The sequence below is a fragment of the Delphinus delphis genome, chromosome 14 (assembly GCF_949987515.2).
Source record: "Delphinus delphis chromosome 14, mDelDel1.2, whole genome shotgun sequence".
NCBI lineage: Eukaryota > Metazoa > Chordata > Mammalia > Artiodactyla > Delphinidae > Delphinus > Delphinus delphis.
In genome coordinates this window covers 14,301,198-14,319,883 of record NC_082696.1, presented here as the reverse complement: position 1 = coordinate 14,319,883, position 18,686 = coordinate 14,301,198, and the positions used below count along the sequence as shown (strand labels likewise).

Here is an 18,686-nt window from a genome sequence, read left to right as displayed (position 1 = left end):
AGAGAAGAAACTTTGTTTGGTCACAGTATTATCTGGTTACGAACTAAAAATTCAGAGCTCTCTCGCGAATCGTGCTGCCAAGAATTGCAGGCTTAATCCCCAAGACTGTATGAATTTGAATTGTGACTTTATGGCCTCAGTCAGTATGAGGATACCAAGATAATTGTCTAGCAAAAACAGTTTGAAAATGGAAGAACGTTACTTGGAAATTTAGCTTTTAGAGATGGGTTACCCAGATAGATATAATATTATTTTATCCTTTTAAGTATCTGGATGAATAAATTAGCCAATATTTGATGATCTCATATGACCAGGCACAGGGCTAGGCACTCAGAAAATACCCAAATAACTCTTTGCAGACCCTGTCCTCAGGGAACTTCTTAGCAGGATGAGGGGATAAAAGTATATATAAATAACGAATTCAAGAATGAATGTAATATTGGGTTGGCCCAACCGTTCATTTGGGTTTTTCTGTAAGCTGTTATGGAAAAACCCGACCGAACTTTTTGGGCAACCCAATACATGCATGAGAAATACCACTGGTGTTCAAAGGAGAGGAAATTACTTTTGAATAAGGAATAAAGGCATTTTCGATGTGATAGCATTTGGGGGGGGCTTTCAAAAAGGCTTTCCGCTGACAAGCCAGCAGAGTGGGGTTTGTAGGCAGAGAGAATGGCATCAGGAAAGCTTTGAGTGCTTGGAGTGTCAAGTTTTTTTTTTCTTTTGGCTGAAGCATTGGCCTCACATCACGGGGAGGTACACTAGACAGGATATTATGGGAAGAGAGGAAGGCCTGAATGTCGGAGGAAGCTATGATCTGGGTGAAGAGTAGAGCCGGGTCATGAGAAAATGGATCTCAAAGCTGTAAAAACCAAGGAAATAAAAGGCAGCAGGATCTAGGAAGAAGTGAGGGGGAGGGAGGAGGCAGATGTCCCTACGAGGCTCTTACAACAGGTAAGGTAATGAGGGGCTGCAGGAGGGCCATAGGAATGTCAGGGAGAGGGAGAAATCGCAAAGCTAGAATAGTCAGGAGTGTGGAAGGCAAGGGAAAGACAGCCCTCAAAGAAGACTGTGAGACTTTAATCTGGGCTACTGGAGGGATAGGGATGCTTTTCACAGACTGGGGGGTTGAGAGGAACCCCATGTCTGGAGGAGAGAGAATGATGACCCATATTTTGAAGAAGCCAGCAATGCCCAGGAGACTGCTGGAAAAGTGGGTCTGGAGATGCACTCAGGGGTGGAGCTAGAGAAACACACTTGACGCTAGTTCACCTGCAAGTGCCAGGAAGTCACAGAGCGGGGGAGTGTGAGTCTGTGCAGCAGGGAGAGGATGGAGAAGAGGAGGAAGGGAAGAGGAGGGGGCCGGGGGCAGGACTGTGAGGCTGTTTGCCAGAAGCACTAGAAGAAAATTGGCAAAAAGGTGCGGTGTCCTTTCCCACCCACTCTCATTAAGCCTGGGAGACGGCTCTTACCAGGAACAGGAAAGAGAATGCTGGAAAGAAAGTGCTCAGGAAAACTGCCTTTATTGGACATCTTGAATTAACTTTGATGGTTAGCTTCAGAATAAGCAAAGTCTATGAAGAGATAATGAGGTTCTTTATCCTTCCCATGTTCAAGGAGAATATCTGCAAAGTCCCTGTCCTCCATCCTCCCCTCCTTTCTGTCTTCTTTTTTCCTCTCCTTCCTTCCCCCATTCCTTCCTTCCCTTCCCTCTCCTCCCTTCCTTGCACATTCCTGTTTTATTCTGGACTGGCCTAGTGCATGGGTGGCCATGGCTGACCTAAAGGAGGAGTTAGGATTCACCACCGTCAACAACAAAGGGTTCTGTGCTCCAATACTGCAATATTTTGGGTCTTTCAAAGCACAAAATATATATTTGCATTATGACATCATTAACATTTTACCAACTTAAAAAAAAAGTAACTTTTAACTTCTTTCTTTGTACTGGTCTCAAGAGTCACTCATAAATCTCTTGGTAACTGCATAGAGTCCCAGGCCAGAGACTGGCCACTCCTGGCATTGTGATTAGAGTCATTTAATACCCAAGGCAGTGACTAATGTCTGGCAACAAAGGCTCCACTAGGTGTCACATGTCCTGAGACACGGGGTGAGGGCCCCTAGGAGCACCTTCTTATTGTGTGTGAGCAGCAAGGTCAAGAGAAACGTTGAGAACCTGGTGGACCCATGTGGGCACCATTGAGAAATGAGAGACCCTTTCCCCATGATCAATGCCTCTAGAACCAGAAAGCCTCAAATCAGTTCAACAAAGGTACCCACCTTTGTCTTATCTTCCTACTCTGGGCTTTTAATAATATATCTTTTCATGTTTACAGAAAGCAGTCAACTGAGCTATTCATGGAAAGGTTTGTGGGTTTGGTTAACGAGGTGGAGGAATATTATGTTTCAGTTGGAAACACATCCCTAGAATGCCAAAACATTTCTTCCAAAGTCTGGTTTCCTGGTGCAATCAGAGGCAAGGCAACAGTGTGTCTGTTCAGAGACTGGGGGCTGGGGCCAGCAAGGCGTCGGATCCAAGTGTATCCCAGAAGGCTTTTATTGTTAAATTATATTCTTCAGGAAAAACCGCCCGTGTCACATTCTGTAAACTTGATATCTACGCACTTTTGACTGGCATCCTATTTTAGCGTAAGCCTATGATTTACAGCAAGCCTGCTTTCCCTTCTTGCCTAGGATGGCAGCAGAAAACATGGGGCACTTCCTAGGCTTGAAGTATAAGGAGCAAAAAGGGCTGGAGTTTTGCTTCTCCCCAGTCATGCTGACTTGAGTGTGCCACCTTTCTCCCCAGGAGCAGACAGCAAGCTTCTCCTCACTCCCCACGGCCATTCGTCCATCTCTGTGCAGCAGCCCAGTTGCTGTGCCTGCCGGGAGGGGCTGCCAAGTGCCCTGCCTACTGGCTGCTTCCCGATTCCCTGCCATTCCACATACAAACACAGCCCCACACGCTCTGCCTTGCTCACACACGGAGCCACAGGCACATGTGAGCACATTCTTTCCTTCATTCTCACTGTCTCAGCCCTTGACTTCTACAAGCCCATGGAACGTTTCTGGAAAGACGCTCTTGATCCAGCAGGGTAGGATTGTTTTGATTTCTCTTTGTAGCTTTAGCATTTTGAGAAAGCAACTTACCTTTCTGGCCAGTGTCTGTATCCTAGCAGGGAGACGAGGATTTGCTGTTTTCCATGGGTTTATGTGCGCATCTCCTTCTGCTTTCAGGACTTGTAAGGATCTTTGTGTAATTTACATATAATTCGGCAGGTTCAGATTTTTAAGAGCCCTCTGAAGTGCTTTTGCATGCGTTTTAGAAAGACATTTGAAAATTGAAAGTGTGATTTACCGAAACGAAGTCATCTGTAAAAAAATTGCTTTGGAAAGTAATGGTTGCTGGCCATAAAGAGAAATATCTGTGATTCACCTAATGTGTTTTTAACCCTTTCTTTGCTTACAATCTATAGTTACTGTTGCTGAGCTCAATTTTGGCTTCATACTAAATCAGCTGCATCTGCATATTACCCCCAAATGGTCTGTCTGTTCTTGTAAGAATTAGGTAAAATGTGTGCTTATTAGTATAAAGATATCCCAAAATATTACTGTCAGTAACAGCATCCTTGTCATTTCTATATGACACAAACATTTTGTCAGGTATTCTGTCAGGTGTTTGGTATAGCAGTTAAAGCAAAGTATCTGATGGTCATACCAGAGTTCATTAGGCTGGGGCAAAGGAAGTTTATTAAAAAGTATAAACTGTCCAAGATTATAGGTGCACAATATATTGACCGTATCTTTTTAGTATATCCTTATATATACAATTATATACTATATAGTACATAGTAGTATATATTATGTTATATATATATATATATATATATATAAAATGTACTTGAGCGTGTTTACTTTTTAATTCAATACAAAACTTTTTTCTATTTCTCTTTCAATCTGGATATTTGATTCTGCATATCCTAGTCCAAGGGAACCAAGAAGGTCCAATCATAGGATGAAAGAACAGAAATGTATCATTGCCTTTTAAAATTTGTTGGTTAGACCAACAGTGTAACCTGATTGCCAAAGATTTGATTAATGACCTGAGGTTATTTATTTTATGGTAAGGTCACGTTTCATATTCAGTTTTCTGAAGTTTTGGTTGCATAATCAGTGGAAGGCATGAAGACCCATGTCCGCCTAACGGAAGGTTTTTGTAAATCGTCATTCACATTAGAATTCCTATTGGGAGCAAGTACAGTACTGTGGTCCAGCACAAACAGACGAGTCGGGCTGGGAGAATCTCAGAAGGTCGTGGCTGGAGGGGACCACTTTGGGAGAATTTTGAAGATGAGGAAAACTGAGGTCGGGCAGCGCTCTCCTGCTGCAAAGCGCGGCTCTTCCTATATGTACACCTTGAATCTCCACCCCCTTCCCCCCAGATGCCTCCCATCAGTCCCGGCAGCTGCTAAATATAGCTGTCTGCATATTCAACCGCATACCCCACTCTATCTGCCGTATCTCGGTTACAGAGTGGTCCTCCCCAGGGTCATTCTATGTACACACTACATATTTCCAGCCAACGAGGAGCGTGAATCAAACAGTAAGAGAGACAAACAGAGATAGATTGGAGCCTGGCACGGGGCACATAAGGTAGCACGTTAGAGAAATCCGGCCCCTGGATTAGTCTTCCGAGTTTTAAACCCCGTCTTCTCTGGGCCACCTTTAGGAGATCCCTCGGCTCCCCCGCCCTCCTGCAGTGAAATTCAGCCTCTATCCAGCAGCGACAAGTAAAGTAAAGTTCAGGGAAGCTGCTCTTTGGGATCGCTCCAAAACGAGCTGCGCCTGGAGTGATGTTTAAGCCAACGTCAGGGCAAGGCAACAGCCCCTGGCCGGCTTCCAGCACCTCTGTAATGCATACGAGCTCGGGAGACCGGTACTTAAAGTTGGAGACCCGAGCCCGGGAGTTGGCGGAGCGCGCTCGCGCCGGGCTGCACTTGCTCGCATCCGGCCGGCCCGCTCCATCGGACGGGCCCGCTCCCGGGGAAGGGCCGGAGCTCGCGTTGCGGCGGGACATGCGCTGCGCCGCCTCTAACCGCGGGCTGTGCTCTTCTTCCAGGTGGCCGGTCGGCTGCTGAGCCCTCTGCCGCGGGGGTAGACGGTTTGCGCCTTGCCCGCGGCCACTGACCATGACCATGACCCTGCACACCAAAGCGTCTGGCATGGCCCTGCTGCACCAGATCCAAGCCAACGAGCTGGAGCCCCTGAACCGCCCGCAGCTCAAGATCCCCCTGGAGCGGCCCCTGAGCGAGGTGTACGTGGACAGCAGCAAGCCCGCCGTGTACAACTACCCCGAGGGCGCCGCGTACGACTTCAACGCCGCGGCCGCCGCCTCCGCGCCCGTCTACGGCCAGTCGGGCCTCGCCTATGGCCCCGGGTCCGAGGCGGCCGCGTTCGGCGCCAGCGGCCTGGGGGGTTTCCCGCCGCTCAACAGCGTGTCTCCGAGCCCGCTGGTGCTCCTGCACCCGCCGCCGCAGCTCTCGCCCTTCCTGCATCCCCACGGCCAACAGGTGCCCTATTACCTGGAGAACGAGCCGAGCGGCTATGCGGTGCGCGAGGCCGGCCCTCCCGCCTTCTACAGGTACCCGCGCCGCCCGCCGCGCCACGTCGGGGTGGCCGCCGCGCGCCCGGCGGCGGGAGGGAGCGGGGGGCGAGAGGCCGCGCCGCCGGGAGGGAGCGGGGCCCGCAGGCCGCGGGGCCGGGCGCCCAGCAACCCGGCCGCCGCCGGAACCGCGGACGCGCGACCCGAGGGCTAGCGCGCGGCCCGGCCCAGGGTCACGCAGGGATCTCGCGTTCGAGAGTCAAGTTCTCTGGCCTGGCGGCTTAAAAAAAACAAAAAAACAAAAAACAGCAACATTCTGTTCTCCACGCCCCCCCCCCGCCCCCAGTGTCTGCGTGAGAAGCAGATCCGAAACCCCGTGTGCTTCCTAACTAAACAAATATTGGAAAACTGTGCAAAGCAGAGGTTATTAGCGTGTGTGTGTGTGGGGAACACCCCAGAGCAAATAAACACAAGGTGCTCTGAGTCCCTAGAAAATGTCCCGCTTTGGTATTTAAGGCTGAAGGTGTCTGGGGCTGGCGGAGCTCAGAATTTTATTTATTTATATTATTAGTATTATTTTACAATTTTGTTTTAATGTGCTTGCAAAATTAACTTTCTCCTAGAATTTCGGGGTGGAAATATGCACGCTATGATGATGGTGATGATAATGATGGTGAAGGTGATTCCCTTGGGAAGCGATTCCTAGCACTGCTTTCCTCGCCCTCCCCGTCCCACCTTGGAGGGCTGTAGGATCGACTTGCGCTGCTCAGAGGAGCAATAGAGTTCAATGGCTCTTAAGGAGTTTCTGATTTCTGAGTTACCCGGCTGAGTCCGTGTCAGGGCAGACAGAAGACTTCTGACAGCCAGAGATTTATAAGTGTCCTGTGGGTTTAACACATGCCACATCGAAGCTCGAGTGTTTTGAAATACTTTCCTGACAGCTAAGTTTCATTTCTGGCCTACCAGGGAGGAGAATGCCCCAGGACTGGGGAGCAGGGTTTCAGCCCAGTTCTGTGCTTTTCCTTCAAGGGAGAAGAAGCAGTTGGTAGTTTGGGGCACTTTTGTGACTTAAGAGGCAAATGTTTTGTGTCCTTATTTATTTTTGCTTGTAGAGATTATACTTTCCTTCTCCCCTCTTCCTCCCATTTTCCTTTTGACAGCGTCTCCCTTCTCTTCGTGATGGACTTGAGGAAGGCTTAGGCAGGTGGTCCGGGTGAATACCTGTGCCCTAGGTGCCGCTGGGAGGCCTCAGGGCACCCACGTGGCTGGGTGCTGAGTTAGGCACTGCCTGACTGTACACTGGTGCCTGGACTCGCCTTCCACTTTCACCCAGATCTTTCTGTATAGCAAGCTGTGGACCGATTTTCCATTCAGTGTTCTATATCCACAGATATTTGTAGCAGAAGAAATAGGAGGAAGGTGCAGGGTGGCCCCAGAGGATTGTGAAGGCAGACTCTTGGGGTATCTGAACATACTCCACATCCTTCAGCCCCTCAAAGGACTTTAGAACATCCCACAGCCAAGCAGGTCCAGCCTGAGTTATTCCTCAGAAGACAATGAACAAAACTTTAAAAAGTTGGCATCTATCACGTTAATTTAACTTGTTTTAATTCAGGGTTAAAATGGAAAACAAAAAAGAATTCTGCCCACTTTTTAAAAAAAAAAGTGTTAGAACAAAGTATAACGATTAAGTCTAACTCAAACCTTTTAAACTCCTTGTTGTGAAGGAAGGCAGTGGTATGATGTGAATTCCATAACCTTACGGTAGACTCCAGAAACTATTTTCTTTTCCATTTAATTTTCAGTTCTTTTATTGCAAATTAATGCCACTGAATTTCAATGGGCACTAATGAGGCTGCTTCTCAGTGGATTATTTACTGTCTTGCTGATAATTACAAAGTGAGCATGGTCAAATAAAGAGGGGAATCACGTTTTATTCAAAATTGTTCATCATCTCAGTGGCAAGTAATAGCGCTATAACATGCCCCATCTTAAACATTTTGCATTAGATGATATTCAGATACTTTTAGAATAATAAAAAAAATATGGAACTTAAAAAAAATAAGGTGAAAAACTCATACACATGGGATTCTGTGTGGAAATTCAGTTTTAGAATCATTTTTTTTCCTTTGTCGTTTATTTACCATAACATCCTGTCTTTTTTGTTTGAATTCTGCCTTTATTACCCAGGGAGGAAAAGAAGGCTCTGTGAAATAGAGTTATTTCAAATAGACAGATGTTACTTAATATTTTTCCCCCTCTCAGTTTTGCTGTTTGACTCTGGGTAAAAAGAACTGATTAGATTCTTTTGGGAACCTCTCATTTTCTTCAGTAGTTACCAAAAGTTTTGGGGGCCAAAAGCAATGTTTTCAAACTGCTTGTCATGACCCAGAGGATCACCAAATTAGTTTAGTGAGTCTAGAACATTTTTTTTAAAGGAATAAAATAGAAAAGAATATAATAGAAAATAGCCGAATGGGTAATATCTAATAAGGGAAGGTTTTGTTTCCTGAAAATTTGTTTTAATTATACATGCTTGTTTGTGCTGGCTGGCTGTGATTAAAAATGTATTTCTTACGTGGTTTGAGGTAAAGAAGTTTGAAAGCTACTGACCTAAAATGTTAGGGTCAGTAGAAAACAAAAAGTTCAGTTAAGTGGCTGGTTGTTTTAGCGACACAAATCAAAAAGCAGTTTTGATTGTCTTTATTTTATTTTTCTCTTACAAATTAGCTGGTGACTTTGGGTCAGTTAGGTTAAGCTTTATTACTTCTGGTTCTTAACTTTTCCATTTATAAAATGCTACTGTGTGGATTGCCCACTTGAATGTCCCACAGGGATGTTCAGAGAATTTATGCGAAGTTCACATCATTTAACGTTAAGATGCTATGGGTATTTTCTTCTTTCGGCCACGATATGTAGCCTTATTTATGCATGAAGAAACGTAACAGATAAAACTGCCCTGGACATATAGTAATGGGGAAAGATTGTCACATGTACCAACAAGTTGTTATTAAAAGGGAATAAATTTGTAAACAGGCAAGCTGTGACTCTGCAAAATATGTCTTACCTGAAATGTCATGATGAAGGCAAGTGGGAGTTATCTTATCCTGGGTCCTTAGCAAGTTCAAACATCTTAGGGAGTTTGGATAAAACTGAAGATGAAAATTAATTATATCCACTATGTTTTAAAAAATTCAAATGAGGTATTTAATACTCTGTGCTGATTTCAGTTTTATTACTCAGTATTCTTAAAGGCTAAATATTGCCCACTTCTCCAAAAACTTGACCAATATACAAACCTTTTGCATCAAAGCCAAAGCCCTAGTGATTTGTCTGCTGTCTGTATGCGTATATTTAGTGTCTAGTTTGTGCATTGGTGAACACTTAGAACTATTTCTCAACTTTGAGCAAGGCTCACTTCTAGGGAGAGATTTGAATGGTTAATTTTCAAGTTTTGAGTAATTCTTTCTTTGTAGTTAGGTGATATCTCAGCACCCTTTTTTCCTGTTCTTACTTTTTTCAGTCATTTAAATTGTTACTGTTTACCTGACTCTTTGTGTTGGTCTAAGAATAGTTCAAGGAGCCACATATTGCCTGGGGAATGAGTATATTTTAGGTTGAAACGGAATCACATCTTCAAACCCCATTTCATTTTCACCTACTCTATGTGGCTCGTACATGTTTTGTAAAAAGCCCCTGAAAGGTACTTGCCACTTATTCTAACCTTCTTTCTCACACTCCGGTAATTTGGATCTCTGGATTACTTTTGAGAATATATTTAAGATGTGACATTCATAATTTGGGAAGATTCAGGTTCAGCATTTTGGTTTCTTATTATTTTAAGGATGTAAAAGACAGGGGTAAGAAATTGACAATGACAAGAACAATAGATATCAGGAAAAACTATAAAAGATGTCAAACTTTCCGATCATGATAAGACATTAGTACTTTTGTCAAGTGAGCTAGTATATGTGAAAGCAGTACATAAGCTGTACAAGCAATCGCTATTTTATTATTTTATTCGCATATTAATATTTGTTCTGGTGCTTTTGTAAGCTAAAAGAAAACTGCGGGGAAGAACATTTAGGTGATCAGGAGTTTCACTGCAAATATAGATTGATGATAATATGAACTTATTTTCTGTGGAAGCCAAATTTAAATAAAATCTTTATTACCATCTGCAACATTTGTTTGCAGTCTGGGTTATCATAAAGAACATCTATCTTATAGATACATTTTTTTAAAAAGTCAAAACCCCGATTATGTGATAATAGTTTTATGTAAGGAAATATATGAATTTTAATTCTAGTTTTTCTAAAATGCATATTCAGCACAAAAATTATAAATCTAACTCCTCCCAGTGACTTCAGTATTATTTTTAATGTAACTTTAGAAGAACCCAGTAGAGAGGGCTAAGTGTGCTCCCTTCTTCTCTAGGACACATTGACTTGATAGAGGCAAATTACTCATTTGGTTTAATTCCAAGTCTCAGTTTGCTTATCGAAGAAAGGAAAACAGAGTGGCCACAACTGTTTAGAACCCAAATTCATACTCCAGTAAAAGATGCTATATAAATCCCCAAAATACAGCTGCTTGAACACAAACCAGCCAAAGTGAAAGTGTAAAGGATTTCATGAAAGGAGGCAGTCCATCAAAATCATCCAGCAGTTTTATTTTATATTTTAAACTCTGCTGATGAATTGACAGATAACATCATTTTAAAAAGCGGTGTGTCTGAGCTGTCCCCTACTCCATCCCTAAAACATACCCTCACAGCATCCTCTGAAATCTGAGGACTTAAGTGGGCTGGAGGTGAAGGGAAGCACCTTTATAATATTCTTGAGCTCATGAGAGAAGAAACCATGAATGCTGAGCTCTGCACCTTAGAGAATATTAGTAGGAATGATGGGGGAACATTTTGCATTAATCAACAACACTTTTAATTATATGTACATGTTTAAACCCTATTAAAAATATGAAGGCTAGAAAGGCAACTGTTTTGGTCCCAAATGACAAAATTTTATATGGTGTAACAAAGTGATAATTGAATAAGAAGGAGTAGGGTTGACTCTTGGAAGTATTATGGTGGTGTGATGGTGGAATCCACGATGATGGTGGCTGTGGCGGCAGAGAGAAGGAACAGGAAGAGGGTGACGGTGATGACAGTTATGATGCTAGCAGCAAGGAGGTGTCGAAGTCAGTTGGGGTAGTATTTCTGGATGCCTGTTATGTAGCCTGGAGATATCTATCCAAACAGAAATGAAAAATTTTTAATGTACTTTACTCATTTTTGTGGAGTTATAATTTACATATATAGTCAAAATTTTCAATAATAATACTATCAATAACATGAATACCATAAATCTATTAATTACCTCCCTATACAGAAATTAAAAAAGAAAAATCCAAACATACCTGGATTTTTTTCTTTGTTTCTCCCCTGAACTTTTTAGAGGAACACATTGAGTTCTTAGTTTGTTCCCATAACATCTTCTCCTTTAATCAAGTGTGTCATCTTTCACGAGATAGTAGGCGACTTTGTCTTTTCATTTTCTACTTTTTGAAGCTCCAGTGAATTAGGCTTGGGAAAATTATAGTAGATCAATGAAAGTTAATAAAGTTAATTAAGAAACGTTCAGGACTGGATATCTCCCAGTGAGCCCTCGATAAACTCAGCCGGGGTCCTTCTTTTTGAGGGTTCCCCCAAAGTTGTCACCTTCAAGACGGGCCAGTGACCTCTGAGGTTTCATGTTCAGATTCTCACCTTCAGCTTGGAAGCTACAGAGCTGTCTGGCCCGAAGGCTCCGCCTCTGTGGTTGTGGTCCTATTTCTAGCCTGCATCCCTCGCCCTCGTTCCCCCTGTTCCCAAACAGTGGCGAGTGCATCGACCCAGCAGCCTTCATGTGTGCGTTCCAGGCACTACTTACTGGGCAGTTTTCTTGGCAACTCGATCTTTTAAGATCCTGGAAGTAAAAGAGAATTCTCTTTTAGTTTCCTGCAACTAAATAGTGTTAGAAATAGTCATTTTGGCATTGGCATCCTTTCTCTTTCCTCCGCTGATCTTTGTTTTGATAGTCCGTTCTCCTATTTTCTTTGCTTTATTTTCTACTGTTCTTCCCTTTAAACTCTTCTTGGCTTCTTTTCGGCTATCGAGCTTTCTTTTTTCTTCTCTGTTTTAGTCACTCCATCTGTGTAGTCCCACAGTTTTCCTCCCATCTTTTCTGGGTTATTTCTTTATTGACCTCTGTTGTCTGTTATTTTAATAAAATTTGGAACAGGGCTCCTCAGAGTTCCTCCCTAGCCTGGGAAGGCCAGTGGTGTAAGAATATGCCTTAATAACCCATTCACTACATTAAAAGTGGCATTAACTACAGTAAAAGTTTCAAAAACGATTTTTTCTTGTCTTTAAGGATAGACGCTTAACAAAAATTCAGGGAGAAAATTTCACTTAGTAAAATTGCTTTCGTAGCTCATTCATTCATTCATTCATTCGGCTACGTTGTTCCAAAGTGTGCAGCTCATCAAAGGCATAGATGAAATATCAATAAAATGTGTGTTTGTATTCCTAGCAGTTAACATATCAGTGTTAGCGCAGAGCAACCAGGAGTCTTACTGCATGAGTGGGTGAAATCCTAGGGCCACAGGCTTCTGCATGTCGATTTGGTATGGAGGTGACAAAAAGTGCAGCCTTTGCTGTGGTCTCCCAGTGGCCTGCTTTTCAGGAATCTGGATCCACGTGAACTTACACCATGCATTTAAAACCGACTGTAATTTCCCACTTCGTCAACAAAAACATTCCTCTTTGAACGGTCGTAGGTACATCCATGATTCATTTTACTTACTTCATGAAGGTATTTTAAGTGTTTTTTTTTTGAAGATTTTTTTTATGTGGACCATTTTAAAAATCTTTATTGAATGTATACAGTATTGCTTCTGTGATATGTTTTGGGTTTTTGGCCACAAGGCATGTGGGATCTTAGCTCCCCGACCAGGGATTGAACCTGCAGCCCCTGCATTGGAAGGCGAAGTCTTCTGGACCGCCAGCGAAGTCCCTAGTTTTAGTTTTTTGCTGTTGTTGTTGGTAAAACTTTCACTATACAACATTGTCAGAAGCATAATTGATTTTAAGGGTGCTTTATGCTAACTTTGACTCCTGCTTTTTTTGGGGGGGGAGGGGGGAAGACATATTTCTGCTGGATTATTTCAAGCACTTCAGAGAGAGAGAATGTACATTCTAATTTGAGTACAGGATACAATTTAGTTACAATGGGAAGGTATTTTCTTTAGTTATCTGACAAAACTTGAGAGACCTCCAGAAGCCTCTTGGATTTCTAATAGGAGGAATCCCTGAGCACTGGTCCAAGCAGAAAGCCTGTGTTACATCACTGTATTTCTCTCAGCCCTTGGCAAAGTGCATGACACACCAAGTCCCTAGAAGCATGGTAGGCAGGAAGCGCCAGTTACCCTGATTCCCTCTGGTCTCTTGCAGCGAGAAAGGCCAGTCAGGAAGAGATGTTTAGATGGGACTGGAAGAATGCGGGGAGTTTGCGAATACCCCTTTCTCAGGAATGAAAATGCAAAGGACTCCACTGGGCATTTCAAGTTCAGTGATTCCCAGTATTCACAGACTGCACGTTTATGAATTTGCATTTACTCGCTGACATTTTTGTAACCTTCGATCAGTACTCATCGCACTTTCTCAGTCATTCACAGTAGCACGGCCGTGCACAAAGTAGTGAAAAATTTGAGTCATCCAACATGCACGTTCCTAGCTGAGGTCAAATGAGGTGAGCTCTGCCTGCTTGTTTTAGCTCTCAGACTGTAAACAAGTGTCCTGTTTGAGGTCCATTTAGTGCCACTTTCTTTGTGTGTTTTTTGCATTTTTGTCCTTTTCATTAGTGATTTTGCTGTTTAAAAAGCGTAGTGCTGAAGTGCTGTCTAGTGTTCCTAAGTACAAGAATGCTGTGATGTGCCTTATGGAGAAAATAGGTGTCAGATAAACTTCATTCAGCATGAGTTACAATGCTGTTGGCCATGATTTTAATGTCAACAAGTCAACAACATATGTTAAATAAGATGTCTTTAAACAGAAACACACACACACACACACACACACACACACACATGAAGCAAGGCTGTATATTGCTTGGTTCATAAAAATGTTACAACCACAGGCTCTCAAGAACCTAGCCCTGTATTTCCCCTAGGAGTGATGGTTTAGTATTCACTAATTCAGTGTTTGTGGCTTCTACTCTGTACTTCATAGAACGTAACTTGCAAGTAATAAGAATTGATTGTATATAATAAAGTGATGAAAGCACAGGTGTGGGAGACCAGCAGCTTGTTTCTTGACCCTTGCCCAGTTGTAATCTCTGGCTCAATGTGCCAGTTTACTCAATTGTAAAATGCCAATCAAAATAGGACCTACGTCTTTTGGTTGTTGGGAGGATTAAACCCAACAACAAGGATTAAATTTCAGAGATGTCAAGGGCTGAAAACACACCCAGCACGTAGCCAGCCACAATTTTTTATTACTTCTTTAGAAAGGAATTGGCAACTCTACACTGAAGAAGGTGAATATGAGAGCTCTGTAAGAGTCTGGAATGTTTGTAACTTCCCTATATTTGTTTATTTTGCCTTCAAGGGATCAACTTTAATACCCTATTGTGATTAGAAGTTAAACTTTTCCAACCTAAAGGAAGCAGGAAGCTAGTATTTTTAGAAATGCTTAGCGTATGCCAGATACTGTGCGAGTAAAACAAAACAAAGCAACTGTAATAAACTCCAAATAAATAAAAAATAAATAAATCAATAAAAAAGAGGGAAAGGCATTAAGTATTCTGGACTGAAGCAACTCTAGAGAGGGAAGTAGTTGAAATCGATGGAAGCAGTCTACGGAGAAGCCATGACGTACAAGGGCAAGGAGGGAATTTCTCTGTGATTCGGGAAGAAGGACGCAGAGAGGGAAGAGGGATGGAAGCCAGCATTTACAGAGCATCTATAAAAGTGGATTTTCAACCTGGCTGCACGTTAGAATCAAGGAGGATTTCAGAATCACCCTGATGATTAAAAAACTACTGAGACCCGTGCCATATCTTGGCAGTTTGGTTAACTGCCCTGGGGGTTAAGCGTGAATAAGCAATTAAGAGAACAAAACAAAACAAAAAAACTCCATGGGCTTTTCTCCTGGGCAGTCCACTGATTCGAAGTCTCCCAGCACTTCTGTGAGTGTTATCACATTTAATCTTCCTATGCCTGTCTGTCACGGTGGCCCCAGGGTTTTGCTGTGTTCCGACCTCGAAGAAGACTGTTCATACCCAGGGCTGCCTGTTTTCCAAGTCTCCATTTCACTGAGCCTCTTGGGTTTCAGAAGCAGAGGGAGGAAGGAGTGCTGAGGAGAAAAATGACAGTAACGTTAATTTCTACTCACCTTTCCAAAATAACGTATAAAGTAGGCGGTTGCATTGGACATTGACTAGATACAAAGAAGGCAAATGGAAGAGTATGAGGTTGCAGACTTTTGCCACAGGATATGAAGATGAAATTAGGAAACGACCGAAAACGTGAATGCGAATACCGTTGACCCTTGAGCAACACAGGTTTGAGCTGCTTGGATCCACGCACAGGCAGATTTGTTTCAACATAAGTACTATAGTGCTACACGATATGCTGTTGGCTGAATCCACAGATGCAGAACTGGGGATACAGGAGGAACCACGGATATGGAGAAGGGCTATAAGATATACCAGGAATATTTTTAATTAAAGTACAGTTGATGTACAGCATTATGCTCATTTCAGGTGTATCTACTCGGATTTTTGATTGGGCTGAGGGTTGGCGCCCGTAATCCCTGTGTTCATTCAAGAGTCAACTGTACACATCTATGCTGATTAGCGGGCATGATTTGGGTCTTTGGTAAAGGTTTAGATAATTGGAGGTCATTGAAATCCTTGAACCTTCCCCCCCCAACAGGGTTCTCTTCTCTTTAGTTCTTCCGATTGTTGCCACACACCAGACTCTAGCATTGTTGATACAGCCTCTAAGTATCAGTACAATTGTTTGATTGAAGTGAGCATGGGGCTCCTCTGATGTCCACACGATGTTCTAGGCCCTACACCATGAGGCACTATCAACCCACAGGCCCAGGGCTCTCTGGTTCTTTGTGTTTTGTGTCTGATGCTCAGCAGTTGTGATTGATGAAACCGAAGTTGCTTTTCCATAACGAGCGCAGCCCTCGTCTAGGGAGTCTGTGTTTAACATTAGAAAATGGCTAGCAAAGGCGTTAGGTGGCTGGTAGGCACGTTCACAAGTTCTAGTGTTTCTATGTTGAACAGCTGTAGTTCAGAGAAATGCGGTACCAGGCATCTTCTTGCAGGTCTCAAAAACACAGAAAGAAGCTCCTTCTCAAATGCCTTTTGTGTCCTTCTCTCGTTTCTCTGCACACAGCCAATTGTCTATTATTGCTGTAATAGTTCCTTACTGATTTTGAGCTTTCAAACTCTAATTTCCCAGTTTACCTGAGCTTACTACCCAAAGTAGACATTTGATTGGGTCCTTCCTCTGTTTCAAAGCCTTCGGTGGCTTTTCACCATCACAGAACAGATGCATATCCTATAGTGCCATGTTCAAAGCCCTTGTAATTTGATTCCAACTCATCATCTCCTGTCACTCTTGTTCAAAACCAAATTCAAGGGGCTTCCCTGGTGGCGCACAGGTTAAGAGTCCGCCTGCCGATGCAGGAGACATGGGTTCGAGCCCTGGTCCGGGAAGATCCCACATGCCGTGGAGCAACTGAGCCTGTGTACCACAACTGCTGAGCCTGTGCTCTGGGGCCCGTGAGCCACAACTACTGAAGTGCATGTGCCTAGAGCCCGTGCTCCACAACAAGAGAAGCCACCACAATGAGAAGCCCGCGCACTGCAGCGAAGAGTAGCCCCTGCTTTCTGCAAGTAGAGAAAGCCCACGCGCAACAACAAAGACCCAACACAGTCAAAAATAAATAAATTAAAAAAAAAATTTTAAACGGGCACATTCCCACTTCCATTCTTCAGTCATCTCCATCTCTCACATAATATACATTTCTTTCTTCTTGTCCCATCTATGTTAGGCTGAGTCTACCCACAAGTCAAAGTTCAGTTCAAATGCCACCTCCACCACTTCAGTTCAGATGCCACCTGGCATTCTTTCAGTGTTCATTGTGCACATAGAGCACCTTTTTGGGTACCTGTATTATGGAAATCACCATAGAATGCTTTTCATTATGGTTGTGAATAGATTTGTCTCCCCCGTCTATTTAATTGTTACCAATTATTAATAACAGTAATGTTCATTCATATATTAACTCATTATTAATGAAATGATTGTTTCATTAATTTTATAGATTAATTTAGAGTAATTGTATACAGTTTATTAATTAATGTATATATTCACTCAGTAAGCTTTATCCAATGTCAATCATATGCTGACTCCTGTGGTAGCTACAGAGATTGGACACCTTATGTGTCATTAAGTTGCTCATAGTTAAGTGAGGGAGCTGAAAAGTGTACAGACAATTGAAAACCAGTGGAATTAGAATGGTGGTAGTGGAGGGACCCACTAGAGGCACTGAGGAGGGGCACTTAACCAGACAGAGGGCTCCCATCTACTGAGGAACAGACCCAGAAAGGTTTGATGGAGGTAGGATTTAGGCAGTCAGAGAAGGGTGGGTGAGGCTGTGCAGAGATGCTGAGTCTGATTTCCTGGTCCTCCCTAGAGTTCCAGCCCAGTTCCTTGGACAGAATGAATGCCTAATAATTTATAGAGCCAAATTGTTGAATTAACCAAAAAGAGTAAATTGTTACAAATAGGAGAAATAACTTTAATAATAGCAGTGGCTAGTATTTTTTGACCACAGTGCAGTAGGCACCTTGCTGTAAGCCTTAAATGGATGATCTTGCTGAATCCTTACATCAACCATAAGAGGCTGATACTGTTATTATTCCATTTTATGGGCAAAGAAACTAAGAGAGGGCAAGTGACTTGCCCAAGCTCACACAGCCAGTAATGGAGAAATAGGGAATCTAAATCTAGAAGGTGAACTCTGGAACTCCAGTTTTAACCTACTATATCATGTACAAAAATTGACAGGATGTCTTCTGTCACAGCTGGTTTAATTCCTTGTAATATCTTTATATTTAGTTGTGACAATACTTTCATCTTAGACTACATCCCAAGACTGCTTCTTTTAGTTTTATGGGAAATGACTATTTTTATGATGCTTGCTAAAATCATGTTTAAACATGTTTCCATTTAGTAGGGGAACGTTTTCCCTTCTGATATCAGGAGGAGCCATTAAATAAAATCCTACATAGACTTCCCGATAGCAACCTTATGCATTTCTCTGTATGTGAAACCCACCCAAGAATTTAAAATCTGGACAGAATTATAGTATTCATTTGGTCCAAACCTCTCTTTACACAAATAAAATAATAAAATCAGAGTATTTTAAATCTAGGCGGGATCTTAGTCCTGATGGATTCCCACCTCTTTATTTTCTAATTGAAGCAATTGAAGTCTTAAGAGGGGAAATGACTTCCCCAAAGTTCCCCAGCTGGTGCGGGCAGAGCCTGTCTGTCTCCAGCCCACCACTTCCTACTTAACAGATGGAGGTGTGACCAGCCTCTGTTCACTGAGGATGTCGGGGCCGTGCCCTACTTGCTGTAGTTCTAGCATGTAGAGTAGAAGCTCAAGCAACGTGGAATGAAGGAACGCCTGTTGCTGATCACTACAAAACTACAGTGATGGCTAAAGTGAATGCACCAGCCATACCTGTCTAGACAGGCCATGAGTTCAACTGTTGTTTGGCCCCATGAGAATTTTTAACCTTGGTTTGACACTTCAGTTTTAAGAATCGGGGAGACTTATTTCCTATACTTAACGTTTAGATCATTTCCTCTCAGTTCTAATATCTATACAGTCAGCCCTCTGTATCCAAGGGTTCTGACTCTGAGGACTTAACCGCCCATGGAAAATATTGGGGGACATAATTCCAGAAAGTTCCCAAAAACATAACTTGAATTTGCTGTGCATAGGCAACTATTTACTAGCA

General features: G+C 42.9%; 1 protein-coding gene across 5 annotated transcripts in view; it reads left to right on the top strand.

The window, feature by feature from the left end:
* Positions 1–1,706: 1,706 nt before the first annotated feature.
* The window catches only part of ESR1 (estrogen receptor 1), a 250,569-nt gene continuing 233,589 nt past the window's right edge, over positions 1,707–18,686 (top strand). The window contains exons 1-2 of one of the 5 annotated variants that reach the window (XM_060029773.1): positions 1,707–2,998; positions 5,117–5,638. In XM_060029773.1, the coding sequence (XP_059885756.1) occupies positions 5,187–5,638 (452 nt within the window). In that variant the 5' untranslated portion in view covers positions 1,707–2,998; positions 5,117–5,186. The other 4 variants (XM_060029771.1, XM_060029774.1, XM_060029772.1 and 1 more) reach the window with 4 other exon arrangements.